The sequence below is a fragment of the Malaclemys terrapin genome, chromosome 11 (assembly GCF_027887155.1).
Source record: "Malaclemys terrapin pileata isolate rMalTer1 chromosome 11, rMalTer1.hap1, whole genome shotgun sequence".
NCBI classification, from domain to species: Eukaryota; Metazoa; Chordata; order Testudines; family Emydidae; genus Malaclemys; species Malaclemys terrapin.
Window position 1 is genome coordinate 43,001,370 of NC_071515.1, and position 21,505 is coordinate 43,022,874.

The 21,505-nt window shown below is 46.5% G+C and overlaps 1 protein-coding gene across 1 annotated transcript in view; it reads right to left on the bottom strand.

The window, feature by feature from the left end:
• The window catches only part of CERS6 (ceramide synthase 6), a 229,234-nt gene that overhangs the window by 44,987 nt on the left and 162,742 nt on the right, over positions 1-21,505 (bottom strand). Inside the window, exons 5-6 of the mRNA XM_054043615.1 lie at positions 12,104-12,154; positions 7,970-8,062 (exon numbers count right to left, since the gene is read on the bottom strand). Coding sequence (XP_053899590.1) covers positions 7,970-8,062; positions 12,104-12,154 — 144 coding nt within the window. The remainder of the gene's footprint in view (positions 1-7,969; positions 8,063-12,103; positions 12,155-21,505) is intronic.

Below are 21,505 nucleotides of genomic sequence, written 5' to 3' on the forward strand. Positions count from 1 at the left end.
AGGACAAGGTCACACTGCACTTCAAAACTTATTGAATGCCAGCCTTCTGTTGCTTGGGCAGTCCTCTGGGGTAGAATGATTGGGTGCCCGGAGCCTCCAGCCCATTGTTCTTGGGTGTCTGGGTGAGGAGGCTATGGAACTTGGGGAGGAGGGTGGGCAGTTACACAGGGGCAGCAGTGGTGGTCTGTGCTCCTGTTACCTTTCCTGCAGCTCCACCAGATGCTGGAGCATATTAGTTTGATCCTCCAGTAGCCTCAGCATTGCATCCTGCCTCCTCTTATCACACTGCCGCCATCTCTCATCTTGCTCCCGCCACCTCTCATCTCGTTCGTCCCTCCTGTCCTCGCATTCATTTTCTGCTTTCCTGGACTTTGACATTGTTTGCCTCCAAACATTCTGCTGAGCTCTTTCAGTGCGGGAGGACTGCATGAATTCAGAGAACATTTCATCGTGAGTGCATTTTTTTTGCCTTTTTATCTGCACTAGCCTCTGGGACAGAGATGATAGGGGGAGCGTTGAAACATTTGCAGTTGCGGGAGGAAAAAAGGGAGAGTAGTATTTAAAAAGACACATTTTAGAGAACAATGGGTAGACTCTTTCATGGTAAACCAAGCTGTTAACATTACATAGCACATGTGCTTTTGGTACAAGGTTGCATTTTGCCTCTTATATTGAGGGCCTGCCGGTTTGGTGTGAGAGATCACACACGCAGGGCCAGGCAACAGAATTCAGCTTGCAGGCAGCCATGGTAAGCCACAGTCTTTCAGTGGGAATGGTTTCAAACAGCAGCGCTCTCCTTTCCCATACCAAGCACCTGTTGGGTTGGCCATTTAAAAGGAGGGGCTGTACTGGCCACGAATGCATCCCAAGTCTTCAGGGCAAATTAATCATTAAACAAACTTGCTTTTAAACCATGCATTATATTTACAAAGGTACACTCATCAGAGGTGTCTTCTCCAGCTTCATGGTCCGTGAGCCCGCCTTGGGAGGGTTGGGAGGGTATTGGCTCCAAGGTGATAAACAGTTCCTGGCTGTCAGGGAGTATGGTTTCTCCGCTTGCTTGCTGTGCGCTATCCTCATCCTCCTCCACCTCCCCATCTTCCTCGTCCCCCAAATCCTCATCCCTGTTTCATGAGACTCCCCCCCCCCTTGCAGGTGTCCAAGGACAGGGGTGGGGTAGTGGTAGGGGCCCCTCCTAGAATTGCATGCAGCTTGTCATAGAAGCAGCATGTCTGGGGCTCTGACCTGGAGCGGCCGTTTGCCTCTTTGGTTTTTTGCTAGGCTTGCCTGAGCTCCTTTCACGTGGCACTGCTGTGGGTCCTGTGTAGACTCTGTTCATCATGCCCTTGGAGATTTTTTCAAATATTTTGGCATTTCGTCTTTTGGAACAGAGTTCTGATAGCATGGATTCATCTCCCTAAACTTTCATCTGATCCAGTACCTCCCGTTCGGTCCATGCTGGAGCTCTTTTGCGATTCTGGGACTGCATGGTCACCTGTGCTGATGAGCTCTGCATGGTCACCTGTGCTGATCAGCTCGCCATGCTGGCCAAACAGGAAATGAAATTCAAAAGTTCCCAGGGCTTTTGCTGTGTACCTGGCTAGTGCATCTGAGTTGAAAGTGCTGTCCACAGCGGTCACAATGGAGCACTCTGGGATAGCTTCCGGAGGCCAATACTGTTGAATTGCGTCCACAGTACTCCAAATTCGACCCGGCGATGTCGATTTCAGCGCTAATCCCCTTGTCGGGGAGGAGTACAGAAATCGATTTTAAGAGCCCTTTAAGTCGACACAAATGGCTTCATCGTGTGTACAGGTGCAGGGTTAAATCGATCTAAAGCTGCTAAATTCGACCTAAACACGTAGTGTAGACCAGGGCTGAGTCATGGGAGAAATAGACACTTTATTTGTCCCCAAGAGGTTTCAAATTAGGAAAGTTTTGGAACATCACAACGGACCTTTTGAGAGCTGCATTTTAACACTGTTAGATACTGTTCAGTACTTTCCCACTTTTTATATAATCAAAGACGTTAGCAGGCATTTTAAAAAATAAATCCATGTCAGCATTCCATAGTTTTGCAATTATAACACTCCTGCCCTCCAGAGGTGCACAGAGAAGGTGGAATAAAGATATAACTGAGCAGCACATAAGGCTAAATACATGCAGTGGGACTGCTTAGATATAATGACACATGTCTGCAGGAATAACCTGAATGATACTGTCACATTTCTGCAGAGATTTGGTATTGGTTTTCATATTTGCAAATGGTTGTGTCCTGCACTACTGCTGCTTACATGGATCGTATTTGGACTGAATTCTTCTCCACTGTGAGACCCTGTCACGGAGTATTGGGGAACTCAGGGCCCTGCACCCCTGGCTTCCTGCGATTCACTGCGACTCTCAGCCAGCCAGTAAAGCAGAAGGTTTATTTGGATGACAGGAATACAGTCCAAGACAGGTCTTGCAGGCACAGACAACAGGGACCCCCTCAGTTAGGTCCATCTTGGGGTCCCGAGGCATCCCAGCCCAGCCCCCCTTGGGAGGTCAGAGCCATCTCTCCCTCCCAGCCATCTCTCCAGCCTGCTTCCCCCACTCTGCAGCAGCGACCCCTCCCACAGCCTTTGTTCAGTTTCCCGGGCTAAGGAGTCACCTGGCCTTCAACCCCTTCCTGGGTTCTCATGTTACAAGCTCAGGTATGCGCCCTCGGGCTGTCTCCCATCCTCCAATGCAGACTATTCCAGCCACACTCCCCTGTCAGCATTCACAGACCACAGTGAGAACAGGCCCAGTTCGTCACATCTCTCCCCCCTTCGAGACCGAACTGAGCAGGGTCACTTTAGCCAGTGACCCGGGGAAGTTTGAACCTACCCCCGTTCCCATGGATGCCCCCGCATCCCTCCCATTCCTTGGTGAGAATTACACCAGGCCCCTTCAGTTTCACGCCCCCCTTGGGTCGGGGGTGCTTGATGGCACTCGCAGTTCGCATGTGGGAAGGTTTATGCGGCCTGTGCCCTTTCCCCACCCCCATACCTCTGGGGCTCCAACTGGGCTGTGGTCTTCTCCCAGCGCTCCAGTCTGGAGGTCTGTGCTCTGGGCTCTCTTGGTTCAGAGCCGCCCTTTTAACCTTGGCCACCCTCCGGAAAGGCTCCTCTATGCTGGGCAAGGGTCCTAAAGCTGTTTTCCCCTTGTCCCAGGCCTTCCTCCCCTCTGACAGGGGTCACAGGATCCGCAGTACTGTCGGACAGTAACAAAGACCCCAGGCCAGTAAAAGCTCCGTAGCAGCCTCTGCTGGGTACGCCAGGTTCCCTGGTGCCCTGAGAGGGGAATGTCATGGGCCCGGCACAGCAGCTGGCGGCGATACTTCTGGGGTACCACCAGCTGCCTCCTGATCCCCCCTGACTCCATTTCCCCTGGGGGAGCCCATTCTCGGTACAGGAACCCCTTCTCCCACAGGAACCTTTTCCGGCCACCTCGTCCCATGGTCTGTACCGCATTGAGGTCGGCTAGGTCCCTTATCTTCCGCAAGGAGGGATCTCTCTGCAACTCGGCCTGGAACTCAGCAGCTGGGACAGGGATGACCACCTGCTCTTCCTCGCCCGCTGGGCCTGAAGCTGCAGCCTCCCTGAGCCGTGTCCCTGGGCGTTCCCTCCCCACCAGGTTAGGGTCCTGCGCCTCAGGCAAGGCACCCCCCCCAAGGCCAGGGCGCAGTGCCCCTCGCCGGCTCTGACTGCGGGTCACAACCAGTGCCTTTTGGGGGTTGCTTGGCCAGTTCTGCAGGTCCCCCCCCATCAATACCTCAGTGGGCAAATACGGGTGTACCCCCACATCCTTGGGGCCCTCCTTGGCCCCCCACTTCAGGTGTACCCTTGCCACGGGTACTTTGACTGGTGTTCCGCCCACCCCCGTCAGGGTCAGGTAGGTGTTGGGCACCACCTGATCTGGGGCCACCACCTCGGGCCGGGCCAGCGTCACCTCTGCGCCCGTATCCCAGTATCCATTGACCTTCCTCCCATCCACCTCCAGGGGAACAAGGTACTCTCTCCGGAGGGACAGCCCCGCGCCTACCATATAAACCAAAAACCCTGAGTCTGGAGCATCCAGCCCCCTAGAGGAGCTGGCCTGGAGCTCTCCTCCCTCCTTAGCAGGTGGTACTCTGCCAGCCCCTCTTCCCTGGGAATGCTGCCTTTCGCCGGGCTGGGTCTCTACCCAGTCAACCCTCTGTGGGTTCGGTCTGCTCAGTCTGTCCCTGAGCCGAGGGCACTGGGCCCGTATGTGGCCCTTTTGGCCACAGTGGTAGCAGCCCATGTCCCATGGGTCCCCTTGAGTAGGTCGGATGGTCCTGATGCCGGGTGCTCCCCTCTGATGGGTTTTTTCTGTATTTTCCCATGGGGAGGTCCCATGGTGACTCTCTCTCTGCGTTGTGGTGGGACTGTTCCTTTGGGACTCCTCCCTTTTATCTCCTGACCGGCTCTTTACAAACTCATCGGCCAGCTGCCCGGCGTGTCGCGGGTTCTCTGGCTTTCTGTCCACCAACCACAGCCTCAGGTCGGATGGGCACCGCTCATACAGTTGCTCCAGTACCAGCAGTTTAATCAGGTCCTCCTTCGTCTGGGCCCCACCAGCCCACTTGCTGGCGTATCTTTCCATGCGGGCGGCTAGTTGCAGATATGAGATCTCAGGGGTTTTATCTTGACTCCGGAACCTTTCCCGGTACATTTCAGGAGTCAGCCCAAACTCACGTAGCAGGGCCTTTTTGAATAGTTCGTAGTCCCCTTTCTCTGCCTCTCCCAGTTGGCGGTACAATGCCACGGATTTGGGGTCCAGTAAGGGGGTAAGGACCCGGAGTCTGTCCGCGGGATCAACCCGGTGCAGCTCGCAGGCCGTCTCAAAGGCCTCCAGGAAGTCATCCATGTCCTCCCCCTCCTTGCGTGGGGCCAGGATGCACTTATCAAAGCTCTGTGCAGTCCTGGGTCCTCCCTCACTCACCGCAGCCGGGGGTTCGCTGCCCCTCAGTCTCGCCAGTTCCAGTTCACGCTGATGCTGTCTCTCATTCTCCTGTCTCTGTCTCTCTCCTCCCGTTCATGCTGACGCTGTCTCTCTTCACGCTGATGCTGTCTCTCTTTCTCCTCCCGTTCATGCTGACGCTGTCTCTCTTCATGCTGTCTCTGTTGTTCACGATCCTCCAGCTCTCTCAGTTTTAGCTCTTTCTCCCATTCCAGCCAATTCCGCTCCACGGATGCCGAACGTCGCCGGGAGGATCCTCTGCTGGCCGGCGAGCTTCGCCGGGAGGATCCCCTGCTGGCCGGGGGGGTCACAGTGCCCTCGGTATTTGCTGGGCTCCTCCCCACCCTTCCCCTAGGCATAGGAAGGAGGGGTCTCGGGAAGCCCTCAGCAGCCGGCTGACCACTCCCAGCTGGGACAGACACTGGTGCCTGCGCTGCATTTGCCAGGCTGCTTCCCTGAGACACAGGGATCAGTTCATTCGCGCGATCTTCCGCCTCCAGCCGGGCAATGAGCTGTTCTTTGGTGAGCCTCCCACTGCGCAGCCCCCTCTGCTTGCACAGCTCCACCAGGTCGCTCTTAAGCCGCTTGGCATACATCTTCCTGCTGGCCACTCACCGGCCTGTGTGCTCACAGCTCCCCACAGTTCCCAGGGGGACCCCTAGTGTGCCAGCCCTTCTCGAGGTCACCACCTCTCTGCCAGGGTCGAGCCGCAGACTCCTCCGCCCCTGGGACCACTCGCTGCGATCCCCCCGGGGGACCCTGTTACTGCAAAAGTCCTTCTCGCTGGTCACACACTCCCAGGGGTAATAACCGTCTCTCTCTCACTCTTCAGCACGCCTGGTCCCCGTCAATCCCCCTTCGTTTTACTGCTCCCCAGTCACTTACTGCAGGAAGCGCCGTCCACGGGGTGCAGTAGATCCCGCCGCTGCCACCAGTTGTCACGGAGTATTGGGGAACTCAGGGCCCTGCACCCCCGGCTTCCTGCGATTCACTGCGACTCTCAGCCAGCCAGTAAAGCAGAAGGTTTATTTGGATGACAGGAATACAGTCCAAGACAGGTCTTGCAGGCACAGACAACAGGGACCCCCTCAGTTAGGTCCATCTTGGGGTCCCGAGGCATCCCAGCCCAGCCCCCCTTGGGAGGTCAGAGCCATCTCTCCCTCCCAGCCATCTCTCCAGCCTGCTTCCCCCACTCTGCAGCAGCGACCCCTCCCACAGCCTTTGTTCAGTTTCCCGGGCTAAGGAGTCACCTGGCCTTCAACCCCTTCCTGGGTTCTCATGTTACAAGCTCAGGTATGCACCCTCGGGCTGTCTCCCATCCTCCAATGCAGACTATTCCAGCCACACTCCCCTGTCAGCATTCACAGACCACAGTGAGAACAGGCCCAGTTCGTCACAGACCCCTCTGCTGAGCCACGTTTCTCTACACCTCTGTTGCGGGATGAGTAAAGTTGTATTGATTTCAAGCCAGTGACTGATTGCAAATGTAGCAACTGTAAGTAGATTGGGCACTCGGAGCAAATAGACTGATATGTCTGTGTCAACTGTTCTGTTTACACTGTATCAGCTAATAAAGATTTGAGATTCTCGGACATTTCCTTGGGCCTCCTGCTTCTGGAGAGAAACTTTGCAGATGCTGGAAAGCGAGTATTTTCCTTGCTGAAACAAACACAGACCAGGATTCCCAGCAGTACACTGTGGTTCCAGGGGGAGGATTCATTTTCTTGAGGACACTCTTTATTCTCCACTTTGTTTCCCAGAAATATGGTCTTGTTAGAATTAACTGCCCCATTAAACAGGGGGATTAACTGCCCCATTAAACAATTTTCTTTTAAAATTATGAGTTAGGCCGTGATCATTTAATTAAAGACTGTGTCAAAAGGGGAATGGGCAACCTTAATACAGACATTTCATTACTTTTCAGTGACTGACTTTGCAACCTAAATAAAGTTCTTTGAACGGTTTTTCTAAATGTAATTTCCTTATTCTTTTAAAGAAAAGAAACAAAAATAAATTCTATCCTATGCAACTTTAACACGTTACAATAATCCGAAGCACAGCATTAACACTGTGTTTTAGACCATTACTGTAGAATACAGCACAGGGTTTTTATTGTTGTTGTTCTTTTTGGTTTTGTTATGGATTATCATTGTGCAATTCTTGCTGCCTGTTGAAGGAGGAAGAAGGGGAAACAAAATGGAGCAGGCTGCCATTGGCACTGTTCGATAGCATTCTCATATGGACAGCCAGCACGGACAACATGGTTCTGCAAGGTTATAGGTTTCTGGTTAAAAGCCCACCTGCTTTGTATAACAGGCAAGTTCCCAGATGATGACTTAAAGATGGACACATTGGGAATGGATTTATTTCACAGTCTATACAGTTTTCTAACTTCAAAATTTCATTTTCCCCCATTACACAGAAAATAAAAGACACTGGGCTTTGTTTCACAATATAGCTACATACAAAAGATCTGAAGCTTCTTGAGGTTTTCATCTGTAAAGGAACGACTGATATTGTAGTATTAATTTAATATCAGATACATTTATATGCCTTTATCTTGTCATTACAGGGAGATGTACTCAAAGTTCTCATGAATCTTACCACAGATGGTCTAGTAAATTCACAGCAGTATCTAGCTCTGACACTGATGTTCTTATCACATCAGGTCAAGTGAGTACACTAGTTTGCTGATCCTCAAGAGACAACACAATCCCTGATGTGAGAATAGCAGATTATCAATTGACGTTGCGCCCTTTGCTACTGAATATTAGATTACTGTGGGCGGCTTCAACAAGGTGCAGAAAATGTTACATCCCCCTGCCCAGGAACAGAATGATGTGCTTGCAAATTGAAATAACACGTGTCTAGCACAGTACATAGCGACAGGGCTGCATGCTCCCCAAGAGTCAATGAAAGTGTGTGTTTACAGCCCTTGACAAGTCTTTACACTGATTGTTCTTACCTTTCTTTTGATGTCAGTGAACTGAGAAAACATTAAGGACCAATAGAATGACAACTCGACTATGTAGTAGTAATGAAGGTCAGGCATCAGCGGCTGAAAGAGGAAGGTTTAAAAAGGTTGAGAAAGTAATTCGCTTTATAAACACTAAACTCCACAAAGAGAGGGGAAATTGCAGACTGGCTAGGGGTTATCTTCCTTTCTCAGACAGTTCTGACGGGTGCCTGTTCCAAGCACTATAGCACTGTGAGAAGAAGCCCCTCCTCATCTCTTACTTACACTTCTCCTCTTTTATGTTTAGATCCTGACAACTGAACTATACCCTTTCCCTGCAATGCCAATAAGCCAGGCCCTAGTTCTTTAGGTACCTAGAGCAGAAATGTTTCTGGCCAGTTTTGAACCCCGCACTTCTCTCATATGCAGCAAAGGAATGTTTGATTATACAATTGTCTCCTGTTGCTTTCCAAATCAGCTGCAACCAATTTAGAGCATACCAAAGGCTGCAGATGCACAGTGAATTGGGAAGAAATGGCTCCAGTAAACAGTCTTACCTCTGTGTGTTGGCACCATGGTGGTATTAAAGTAGTGCTGTCAACATCACCAGGATGAAAGTTATAGCAGTCTTTCTAATGTAATTTATTCTTAAGGGGTCTAAAAATGACCTATGAACATGCTATCTTTTGGAGGACAGGAAGCAATTTGTATAGATTAAATTCATTCAGACCCCTTTGGCCTACAACACAGAAAAAAGCAGGGCCCATACCCTTTCCTGCAGCCCAGGAGTGCTTGACGCAGCTGAGAAGGGCAGAAATGTAAAGGTGTAAAGGGGCTTTAAGTCTGGTCCCAGACATAAATTAGAGCAGACTGGGGGCTACTCTAATTTACACTCAGCCATGCCCATTTCCTGCTCGTCATGTCCCCTACATCAATGACAGGGAGGGGTTCTGGGATAGGAGATGTTACTGCATTTTTATGCCACTGGAGGACTCCCTTGGGCAGAGAGTATCCTTGAGGGGCCAGAGTCACCAGGTTTAGACCAGCTTTGCACTGGAGGACCACCCAACGTTGTTGCAGAGCAGGGCAAAATCTGTCCTACATGTGTAGTTTTGATCATCATTTCTATTCTATAACACAAACAGATTTCTTCTTTTAAAATCTTTTCATGTCACTAAATCTTTATTTTCATGTATTTTTTAATATTTAGAAAACCCTCTTTAGGTGCCCAGCCAATGCTCTGGGATAACTGTTTTTCCTACTTTGTAAAATACAATACAAATTTTTTAAAAGTGCTTAAATTTACTGTTGGTTTTTTTAAGTTTCAACTATGTCAATCATACAGACAATGCAAAAACTCAATTGTTGCCATCACCAGGTCTGCTTGCCCATTTTTAGACAATCTTTTCTAGCTTTTTATGTATTTGCTTAGTTTTTAATGTAGTGCTGGTAAAAGGCACCTTTGATAATCCTAGAATCCAAAGGCATGGCGAGTTGGATGGTAAGCTCTCCCCAGTTTCCCCACCAATGAAGGAGCAATCCATAAGTGATAAAGTGTAGTTCATTCTCTCTGGGCCATTCAGTCCTTGTCTGCTCTACTGACATTGCCAGTAAGGAGGTTGATTAGCGGCAGTTTTTTAAACTTAATTCTAGTATATGAACTAAAAAGGAAGCTGGAATTACAGTCAAAGTCCCCAAAGAATTTAAAAGGAAAATTTGTATTAGAAGAATTTTTAGGATTGTTGGGTGTTCTCTATTGATAAGTTTTTCTAAACCCAAGAATCAAGATAATTCGGGTGGCGGGAACCCCCACACTGTGAGGATATGCCAGGTTTCATCTCATAAATGCACAACAAAAGCAGAGAACTTGATCAGTTCCAATGTTAGTTCCTGATCCTTAACTTCAACAGTGCATAAAGTGAGGATTTGGGCCTTAGCAAACCAAGTGAATGCAGAATCACCCACTTGTCTATATCTATATAGAGTGGTGTTGGATTTCTGGAATGCCATGTTGAATAATTCATGTGAGTCACAGCATGATTAGAACTTTTATCCATTTAGAAAACAAAGAAAACAAACAAAACCCCCGCAAACACAACCTTGATTAGAGCCCAACACACATTTTTTCTCTGGGACAATGACTGTTTTTATTTTGTGATTTGCTAGCTATCAAAACTCATTCTCTGGCACTGGACCTTCTCTTTGTCTGCAGCTTGTTTCTATAGATCTCATAGATCTCCACTAGCATTCAAAGGGTACAACTAATTTTCTCAGGAACAAAGGGCAACCTCTCGGTCCTGATCATAAGCTTAGCAAATATTCACACTCATTAGCCAATCATACTGATTCTTTCTTCAGAAGCAGATTTTCTTATGTATGTAATATGTAATATGCAGTTTACAAACGTCTTGACATTTTAGACGTCTCAAATTGCAAACTCTTAAACTGGTTTCTCTTAGTTTTTTGGGTACTAATTCTTATTTTTTCATCTCTGTACGACAAGATTGGGAATTGCTGAGTGCTGCAAAGAGCAGCAAGATATACCCTGGCAAACTATGTGAATACTGCTTATGAGAATACTGCTACTACTATCGGGAGGAGGAGTGGGGCGGGAGAGCTAAGAAAACAGTCCCTTATTTTTGAAATACAATGCTGGCACCCCTACTTATGGGTTTATACAATGTCTAGAACAGGGGCAGGCAACCTATGGCACGTGTGCGAAGGCGGCACGCAAGCTGGTTTTCAGTGGCACTCACACTGCCCAGGTCTGGGGGGCTCTGCATTTTAATTTAATTTTAAATTAAACTTCTTAAATATTTTGAAACCTTACTTACTTTACATACAACAATAGTTTAGTTACATATTATAGACTTATAGAAAGAGAGTTTCTAAAAAGGTTAAAATGAATTACTGGCACGTGAAACCTTAAATTAGAGTGAATAAATGAAGACTCGGCACACCACTTCTGAAAGGCTGCCGACCCCTGGTCTAGAACAATGGGCCCCTGATCCTTGCTGGGGGTTTTGAGTACTGCTGTTACACAAGTAAAGATGAAAAACAACATTTGGGGCTAAACAGGTGAATGTTTGGAGGCTTTCTGAAAATTTGGAATTTAGATGGGTAGAAATGCTGTAAAACAAAAACACAACCACAAGTTACCACAAGTCTTGAAGCCCGCATCGTTAGGTGATATCTGTGATTTTTGATACCTGATTTAAAAAAAATACTATATATCATGACAATGGATTTATGTTTAAAAGTATTAAGAAGACAGATGAGGCATAAGGAAATGGTTGCTCTGAAACTGGCAATTAGCTCCAAACATAATTTTGCTCTCACTCAAACAGCTGTGAAATCCCCAGGGCTCTCTAATTGTAGCCTGATGCTTACTTACATTCTTCTGTAATCTTGCAAGTATGATACTTCTGTGATGAGATAAATGCAAACTGGTATTGCATAAAAATACATATCCATTAAGCTGAACTTTCCCAAATGGCTGCCAATGCCAACTCCTAACCACATATGCACGATGACATTTTTCTCTAATGAGCTCTCTAATTAATATATTATTTAAAATTTGATATTAATAGATATTGATTAACTGATAATCCCAACACCTCTGAGTGATAGGTAAGTATTATTAGTTCTCTGAGAACATCTACACAATTAAACACCTGAGCCTGGCCCGGGTCGGCTGACTTGGGCTCATGGGGGCTTGGGCTGCGAGGTTGTAAAATTGCTGTGTAAATGTTTGGCCTCAGGCTGGAACCTGAGCTCTGGGACCTCACTAGTGGGGAGTGGTTTCAAGGCTGCGTTTCCCACACTTTGAGTACGAGGAGGTATCTCCTCCCACCATGCATACATTTCATTCAGGGGAGATTTTTGTCCCCCCCAGACATACTGTCTTTCTGACAGTTATCGCTGATACACTTTGTCCTCACGAGGAGGGACAGGTATATTTCCTTCTCTGAGGATGCGGCTCATGTTGCTCCTCCATGACTTGGACAATAGGGGGAGCGAAATGGTGTCTGTTTGCTAGTCTGATAAAGCTAATCAACATTTGCATAAAACGTGGGGTTTGCATAGTAAAAACAACTTCTCAATGAGGTTGTATATTTATTTCTATATAACAGGATGACTTACCTGATATGGGTATCCATTCCAGCACTGCCTTGTGTTCCAGAGCCAGGGAGTCTTAAAGACACAAAACAAAGGGGCATGTTAGTCATTGTGAAATGAAACAATGCAGTCCTCGGCAGTTAAGATGTAAATGGTTAATATTGTCCAGGGACTAAATCCTGAGAGCTGCTGAGCATTTGTATGTCCTCCCACTGGAGTCAATGGGCACAGAAAGTGAGTGCTAGACCCCTCAAAGTTGTGTGTCCCATATTAGAACAACCCACTCTGACGTTCTGTGCCTCATGGGAACACCCTACACCCCCGTGTTCATCCTTATAAAATGATTGTGTGGTATCCAATGCAAAGTTTGTCATGTCGAATGTCTTCGGAAGGCTCATGATGCACTGAGCACTGTTGTTATAGTGATGTTATAGTAATTGTTGTTACAGTAATGTCATAGTAATGTTATAGGTTATAATTTCATATATATAGTTAAGAGGCTGAAAATGTAGCCTCGTGGCTTAAAGCAAGCCCAGGCAAAAACTCTCCAAAAGCAGAGGGGCATTTTACACCTCATCAGGGCATGCATGGGACAAACCCAGCCCAGCCTCACAGGAACAAAGGACACTGACCTAGGCAACAACAAAGGATCTGTTGGACTCTCAAGTAAGTCACCCCCCTTCCTTTGGTCAGTTTGTGACTATGATGAGGTAACGCTCACCTGACTCTGAAGGGGGGGAAGCCAAGAGGGAAGAAAGGACATGATAAAAGGGAGAGATGTTTGCCATTCTCTTCCTCTCTCTTCCACCTACATTTACAGACACCGCACCAAGCGACTGAAGCGCTGATCAAAGGGGAGAGCCTGGCTGAAGGGCAACCAGCCAGCCTGTGGTGAGACGCATCTAAGTTTGTAAGGGCACTGAAAGTGTTAAGATCAGCTTAGAATGTATTTTCCTTTTATTTCATTTGGCCAAATCTGACTTGTTATGCTTTGACTTATAATCACTTAAAATTTATCTTTGCAGTTAATAAATCTGTTTGTTTATTCTACCTGAAGCAATGCGTTTGGTTTGAAGCATGTCAGAGACTCCCCTTGGGATAACAAGCCTGGTACCTATCAATTTCTTTGTTAAATTGACGAACTCATATAAGCTTGCAGCATCTAGTGGCATAACTGGGCACTGCAAGACGGAGGTTCCTAGAGTTGTGTCTGGGACCGGAGATATTGGCTAGTGTCATTCAGTTGCACAATCCAAGGAGCAGCTTACATGCCAGAGGCTGTGCGTGAACAGCCCAGGAGTGGGGGTTCTCACAGCAGAGCATGGTAAGGCTGGCTCCCAGAGTCAAGGATTGGAGTGACCTAGCAGATCACTGGTCCAGATAACACCAGATGGGAGCGTCACACCCACTCATTCATAAAGAGTTTGACTTGTTCATGTAGGATTTTTACTCACTATGTTCTAAAAACAGCACACTGTACATTCAAGTATCAGAGGGGTAGCCGTGTTAGTCTGAATCTGTAAAAAGCAACAGAGGGTCCTGTGGCACCTTTAAGACTAACTTGCGTCTGATGAAGTGGGCATTCACCCACGAAAGCTTATGCTCCAATACTTCTGTTAGTCTTAAAGGTGCCACAGGACCCTCTGTTGCTTTGCACTGTACATTCAGTCATTCTTACAGCTTGTGCACAAGTGGCAAGGTCTTGTGTCACACTCTCAGCATCACAGCTAATAAATAATACCTAGCTCTTGTACAGCATTTTTCATCAGTAGCTCTCAAAGTGCTTTACAAAAGAGAGCAATATAATTACCCTCATTTTACAGATGGGGAAACTGAGACACAGGGCGGTGCAATGATTTCCCCAGAGTTACCTAACAGGTAAGTGGCAGAGCCAGGAATAGAAGCCAAGTCTCCTGAATCTCACTCCAGTACTCTATTCACAAGGACACACCGTCTAATGACCCTGTTGGCCTCAGACTGTCAAAATGTTTAGTCAGAATTGCTTCAGCATAGGTTGCTGTTCAGTCCAATCCCAGTTAATCCCAGGAAATGGGATTATTTCCTCCGCCTCCACCTTGACTGTCCTGCCTCCCCCATGGAGATCAAATCAAGTCCCTACAAGCCTGGTTTTGGTTACCGCTGTCCTAAAGGATAGAGGTTGCCATCATACCATATATTCTGCTTGCAGTGATGTCCTAAGGCAAAATGAATGCTGAGGGAGAGAAACTCACCGTAGTGTGTAAAATACCAACTGAGTTTTCCATTCAAAAAGGCCAATCCAAAGAAGTCAGAAAGCCGTGACAAGAAGGTTCTTGTGGAGATGCATCACTGCTGTCCTTAATTTGCTTTCTGGCTATTTGCACAAGATTTATGTGACTATTTATCCCCCAATTTTTCATGAAAGAATAGAACAGGGAAGTTTCCTTAAATGTCAGTAAATCTATTCTTTCAGCAGGTTTATTCCTTTGTTCAGTTCAGAAGGGATTTCAGTGTGTTGCAGCATTGATAAAAATAGCAGCCAAGGCCTGAGCGTCTTATATTTATTACCAGCTAGTGAACGAGTTTTTCCTCTCTTGAAGAGGTTATTTAAACTGGTATCCCAAAGAGCTGCACTCTGCCTCTCTGTTTCTTTAATGTCTATTATGGTATACCTATGATTTGCAGAATACATGGCAAAACATCAACTTTCAATTTTTTCACACCACACAGCAGGAAGAAAAATGTGCTATCAGTTGTCCCGAAACCACTGCCCTCCCAAAACAGCAACTTGGGGGGCTAGAGTAGGATTTTGCAGATACTGTGGGCGCAAGAATGCCTAGTGTTCCAACATGCTACTGTAACTCAAAATTAAGAGTCAATGGCACTGTTTCCCTAAAGAAGAAATTTCAAGATGGCAGCCAACAGCTCCTGTAAAAGAAAACTACACGGAAGAAGCAATTCTATACAACAAAATGGCAGGTGAGTCAGTCAGAGCCCCTTCTCCAGCAAGAACTTTATCTCTTGGTTGCAGAAAACCCAATAAGCACCAAATACTCAGCTCTACATTTCTTACCAATATATACAGCCCGGAGTTCAGAGACCAGATTTCTCCCCTGTGGTCCCTCCCTTTGTGGAATTCCTGCTTTTGGGGCCATAAATGAAGCACCTATGAGCACAAGTTGCCAGTAATTTATTGTTTGCCAGGGACAAGGTATCTGTACCCTTTGGCAGAGACATTAGGAACAGGTATTTATTTTTAAAATCCTACTTGAACATTGATGCTGACTTCAGATAGCTTCTTCCCAAGTACCATGGTCCTAACTGAGGAGCCTGAAGCTGCAATCTTAGAATCACTCAGATCAAAAGTCTTCCAAGCTCTAGTCAAAGTATATGAAAAACATTTTGAAACGGGCAGCAGGTGTCGACTTGCTTTTATAAGAGAAAAAGGACACTAACAAGGGTCACAGGACCAGAGAGCGCTTAGAATCAATACTAATTATAGAAGAGCTGGAAATGTAAAACTGTCAGCTTAGTTAGCAGAACAGTGTCATTTTTTTACTCTGTGCGACAGTCAGAGCAGAGTAGGAGTTTGAGGGCTGAGTCACTTATTACTACAGAGTCTCCTGATGCAGAAGTGAGTTTATTTACCAGACACCATATTTGTTTCAACTATACTTATTCCACCCAGCAAGCAATATACAATGTATTAGGCCACTTTAAAACAAAGAGCTATGTTTTAATCCCTCAGTGTCAGTGGATTCCTTTTTCATGCTAGCTCATTTCAACCAAGTGTTAACAGGAGCAATTTCTAAAACTTACTAGCCTATGTACAAAATAAACCTTCTTAGCATTTACCATGAAAGGCAGCATGTCCTAGAGTAGCTAGTACACTGCTGTAGGAGTTGGGAGACCTACCTAGGTTCTATTTCTGGCTTTGTCTGCTGTGTGACTTTAGACAAGTTACTTCACCTCTTTCCACTCCTACCTTTTGTTCTATTGTCTTTAGATCATGAGCTCTTCAGGACAGGGCTGTTTCTAGGTGTGTGTATAGTGCCTAGTACAATGGGGTCCTGATCTCAGTTGGGACGCGAGGCACTACCGTAACATAAATAATAATGATGTCTGATAATAATTGTAAAACTATTTCTACTTTATTTGCCTACAACCTAGTGGAAGAGAAGATTTTTCAAGGTTAAAGAAACACTGTTGCCAGTGAAGAGATTCAGCTATAAGGTTTTGACAATAGTTTGATTTGGGAAATAATTTTTTTCTAATATAGAGTCAATGTGCATTTCTCTCCAACCCCACCCCCGTTCTCAGCCCCTGAGGTGTTCTCTCCAGCCTTAGGGAGCTCTCCATTTTTCTACACTTCTCATGCTGAAGGCCTTGCATTGGAGTCACCCATCCTTACTCGCAAACAGATAAAGGGATTCCCTTAAAAAGTAATCAGCAGTTTCTTAGTCAACCTCAGAGGTTTATGTTGAATAAAATGAGGTTTTCATTCCCTCCCAGGTAGCTGAGGCAATTGCATTCCATTGGACAGGTCGGACAAGAGATTATGGGTGAAATCCTGGTTGGTCCCATTGAAGTCAGAGTCTTGCCATTTGACTTCAATGGGCCAGGATTTCAACTCAGGAAAGGAAACAGAATTCAGGCCTCCTGCAAAAACCTACAGTGCATTAGACTCAATTTACAATGGTGCTTCCAACACAAAAGTTATAAAAGTTACTGTTCCAGCTAGTTGTATTGTTTTGTATTCCTCCAGGTATTAAAAAAAGAAAACAAAAACAAATAAATACAAAAATCTTCCCTTCTTTCCATCGTTGTGTTACTAAATTGAATTTTATTGTAAATCAAAGAGGGCAAGCACATACCCCACTCAATCCCTCACACATCCTCTCCCGTTGAATGCTCAGTGTTTACACAAGGAAGGATTAAGGCATGATCTAAACAACTCGACTGTGCTGCCAATCTAAATTGATTTGCCAAGATTTCCTTTGCGCATAAACAGGAAGGGTTTTTTGGAGGCACTTGTACTTCATGAAGCACAACTTCAACCTGGGTTTCAGTAGCTCTTGTACGGTGTGAAGCACATTTCTAAAACTGAAGTACCCATCCACAGGGCTTTGCACAAACATGTGGACAAGCCGTGGGTCAATGGTTCAATTGTATTCAGTTCCTTTACAGAAGCTGAGCTGCTTTACATCCAAGTGTAATGAGGGCACAAACATTTTAGTTAATAGGCCTCTCGGATTAGGACACATGCACCTTTAGAGCAATAGGTGTATCCACTACAATGAGATTTGTTCAGATGAACCCTTTGGGCAACACTGAGTCACAACACACATTCTCTTAATTTCACTTTTAGTTAGAGCACTCCAGCTTCGACAAAAGCAGAGCAAAAATCCATGTGCAATACAATGAGTGGGCATCAAGCCAAATAAAGTGGACACTAACTAGAACATTATTCTGGGGCTTAAAGCAGTTGAGAACCTACTATCTTTAATGATTCTCATCACAGAAAGGATTTGCACTACATGGATGGACAGTATAAATGCTATTAATAATATATTCCCATTTTCAAGTTATGTGAAGAGTTATAATTAGCTTCTAACTTGAATTTGTCATATAAGAGAGTGTCCCTGCAGTACCTATATGTTGATGGTGATATTACTTGGCTATTGAAGACAATTTCTAAGTTTAAAATTGTTTTACTTTATGTTGAAATTAAAATAAAAGTTACAAATATATACAGAAGGAACAAGGATTCCAGAAGCTGATATGAGGAATCCTTAGCACAGCCAAAAAGTTATACCCAGAGGTCTCTAAGTGATAACTGCATGGAGTTCCTAATACACAGTACATCTTGAGGCTTTACGAGTAAACTTTAAACTTCCTCTTCTCTCTGTTAACAAGAATCATTTCATAAAAGCATTTTACAAGGTTCAAATGACTCAATCTTATTGTACCTCTGTCTCTTCCAGCTGACCTACATAGAAATCCTTAATGGTGAGGAACTAATGCATGTCCAATTTGCCTGCCTATTGGAATGGAACCCTGAGGGGTTTTGTGCCAATAGAAGATGTTCAGATGGGAGTTTGAGTTCTTGTGGATATAAGAGTTTTAATCTCCAATGTTTTGAAGCCTTTAGTACTTGCCCTTTCTCACTCCTCCTACTCACCAGCCAGCAAAACTTACTGGGCATGAGGGGCTGAGGTGAGGGTGGAGCCAGGGCTTTACCTACCTGCTCCCAGGGGAAGTGGGGGCATCAGGCACATAGCAGCCCCTGCTCTCCCCTATGTGCCTAGAGTCACAATCCAATAGGGTTACCATTCGTCCGGATTTACCCGGACATGTCCTCCTTTTTGTGCTAAAAATAGCGTCCGGGGGGAATTTGTAAAGCACTCACAATGTCCGGGATTTCCCCCCCGCAGAGCAGAGCGAGCGGCTGGGAGGGCTGCAGGGAAGTCCCGGGCTGGACTCAGGAGCAGCTGTAGAGGAGCCGGATCCGCCCTGCATTCTGAGCCGGCAGCTCCCTTGCAGCCCAGTCCGGCAGCACTGTGCAGGGCCAGACCGGGTTTTGTTGTGCAGGGCCAGGGACCGGGTTTTGTTGTGCTGGGGAGCTCAGCCACGTGTCCGGCTCGGCTGCACAGAGCCCAACACTCTGTTCTGAGCAGCAGGGTAAGGAGGTCAGGGGGCAGGAAGGTTCTGGAGGTGGCAGTCAAGAAACGGGGGGGGGCTTTTTGGGGGGAGTGGAGAAAGTTTTGGGCAGTCAGGGTACAGGTAGGGGGTAGGGTCCTGGGGGGCAGTTGGGGGGGGTCTTAGGAGGGGGCAGTTAGGGGACAAGGAACAGGGAGTCTTAGGTAGGGGGTGGGGTTCTGGAGGGCAGTTAGGAGCAGGGGTCCCAGGAGGGGGCAGTCAGGGGACAAGGAGCAGGGGGGGAGTGTTTGGGAGTTCTGGGGGGGGGCTGTCAGGTGGCAGGGGTGGGGAGATGGATCGGAGCAGTCAGGGGACAGGGAGCAGAGGGGTTTAGATGGGTTGGGAGTTCTGGGGGGGGGCTGTCAGGGGGTGGGGAGTGGTTGGATGGGGCGTGGGAGTCCCAGGGGTCTGTCTGGGGGTGGGGGTGTGGATAAGGGTTGGGGCAGTCAGGGGACAAGAGGCAGGGAGGCTTAGATAGGGAGTGGAGTCCTGGGGGGCAGTTAGGGGCAGGGGTCCCAGGAGGGGGCAGTCAGGGGACAAGGAACGGGGGGAGGGTTGGGGGTTCTGGGGGGCGGGAAGTGGGAGGGGCAGGGGCGGGGCTAGGGCGGGGCTCCTCCCGTCCTCTTTTTTTCTTGCTGAAATATGGTAACCCTACAATCCAAGGACTAATGAGGCTGCCCAGAGGGCCCCCTTGTTTGGCCATGTTAGATGCAACCACAATGAAGCCTTTAATAAACTAAACTGTCTACTGGGCTGGGCAAGAGTTAAATGAGAGAAGTTCTTTGGAAATGCAGAACATTTGTTATTGATACACAGAATTAAAGCATGTCTGTCTTATAGCTGCCTAAATTAAAGCCATTCAAATATCATCAACCCATTCATTTAGGATAATTCCTACTTTTAGCCAAATCTGAAAAGCAATGACTGCCTTTCACATCAAACTCAACTAGATGCACGAGATACTTCACCCATTTTCCCACTACCTAAATTATAGGTGCTGGCAAAATATTCACATTTATTTTTTTTCAAATATTATGACACATCTTTAACATTTCTCCAAAGAAACCTTGTTACAGTATTTGCCAATGCTGAGGTTTGGATTCGATTAAACTTTGAGTACTAAATAAAATAACAAGTTACATTAGAGAACACTCAAGGCCTGATCACAAAGCCTGAAAACTCATCCCAAGTTGACAGTGTATACCCTCACTGAATTACACAGCACTGTGGCAAAGATGAATCCACTAAGTGGCCCTGTTCAGCAGATTCAAAGGAGTTCTCCCAGGACAATTCAACCACCATATAGGGTAATACATTTGGGAGGCGTCACGGGGAAAGGAATACTGTGGAATGCTGAATCAAGAATTTTACAAATGCTGGAGAGAGGAGATTTGCCACTCAGTGATTATCCTTCATGCCTGCTTAGTTGTTGAAGCTTCTGGGATTTCCATGGGCCACCCAGAGGTGAAATTCAGCTGAACTGACCCCATTAATGAATAATCCTCTTTTACCATGTAAATGAAAAGCCAATATAGTGTAGCAAAATACACACTGCACTGTGCAATTGACCCATCCTACTTTAACTATGGTGTAATTTCCTAGGCTGATATCCTGATAAAAGATGTTGACTTCAGAGGGCTCTTTCTACAGTCTATAACACTGGAAGATGGGTGCCTCACACTAATAAACTATGACAAACGCATGCATTAGGATGGGTAGTTCTGGACAATATTCTCTGTGCAATTGTTGGCAAATAGAAAATTAATCCCCTGCGTGCCACATATGAGCAGCTGCCCTGCCACAGAACAGTTGTACAATCTGTGCAGAGCTGGTTGAAACATTTTTGCTGATTTGGCAAAATATGCTGTTGTGTCAAAGTCAAAACATGTCTCCGAATCTATCTATCTGTTTCCACTAAACTTTCATTGGGGAAGTTTTTGGGTCAGGGACAAAGCAAGAGCCTCTATACTGGGTGGTTAGGACATGATGTGGGTGGCCCAGGTTCAAGTCCCTGATTTGAAATGATCTGGCCTGGGATGAAAAACTCTGCACAGAGCAGGAACTAAACCTGTGTCTCCCACATCCCAGGCCTGTACCATAACCACCAGGCTATTGAGTGAGTCTGATCCCCAATAAAAACACAATTGCTATCCTCCAGTCAGCTCTAATTTTGTGGGTTTAGAATGGGGTGAGAAGGATATGAGAAAGTGAGAAAAATTTTCAGAAACTTTACTCTGACTAGCCTCCATTTATCTCCTCTCCTTTTTAAGACATCTCACCTATTTTCCCCTCCATACTCTAGCCCTACCAGTAGGGGCCTTGTTCAGACTCCCACTGACTTACAGGTGCAGTTGTCCATTGAGTCCCTCTTTGCGATCCATTAAGGGCATCCACTCTAGGCTCCCAGCTCCACAGTCATCATCTCTCTTGGGCAGAGACCAGAGTCTCTCTCCCTCCTGGGTTTTTTCTAGACTGCGCAATTCCTTGCCTACACTGTGATATCTGTAGCAGGTCAGACTGCCTAAGCTGGCGAGTGTCTGCATTTTGATTTCTCTTTGAAGGCTATGAACAACATAGTTGCCAGCAGTTACGAGTTATCACACAGCTCTTTATAAGCAAGCACATTTATTCTTAAGATGAAAGCATTACCAAGAAAACATTAAGAAACAATAAAAAGGCCTATATGCATGCTTACCTGTAGTCACCCATTAGTCTTATAGGGACTCAGTAGGTCAAGTCCTTTCAACC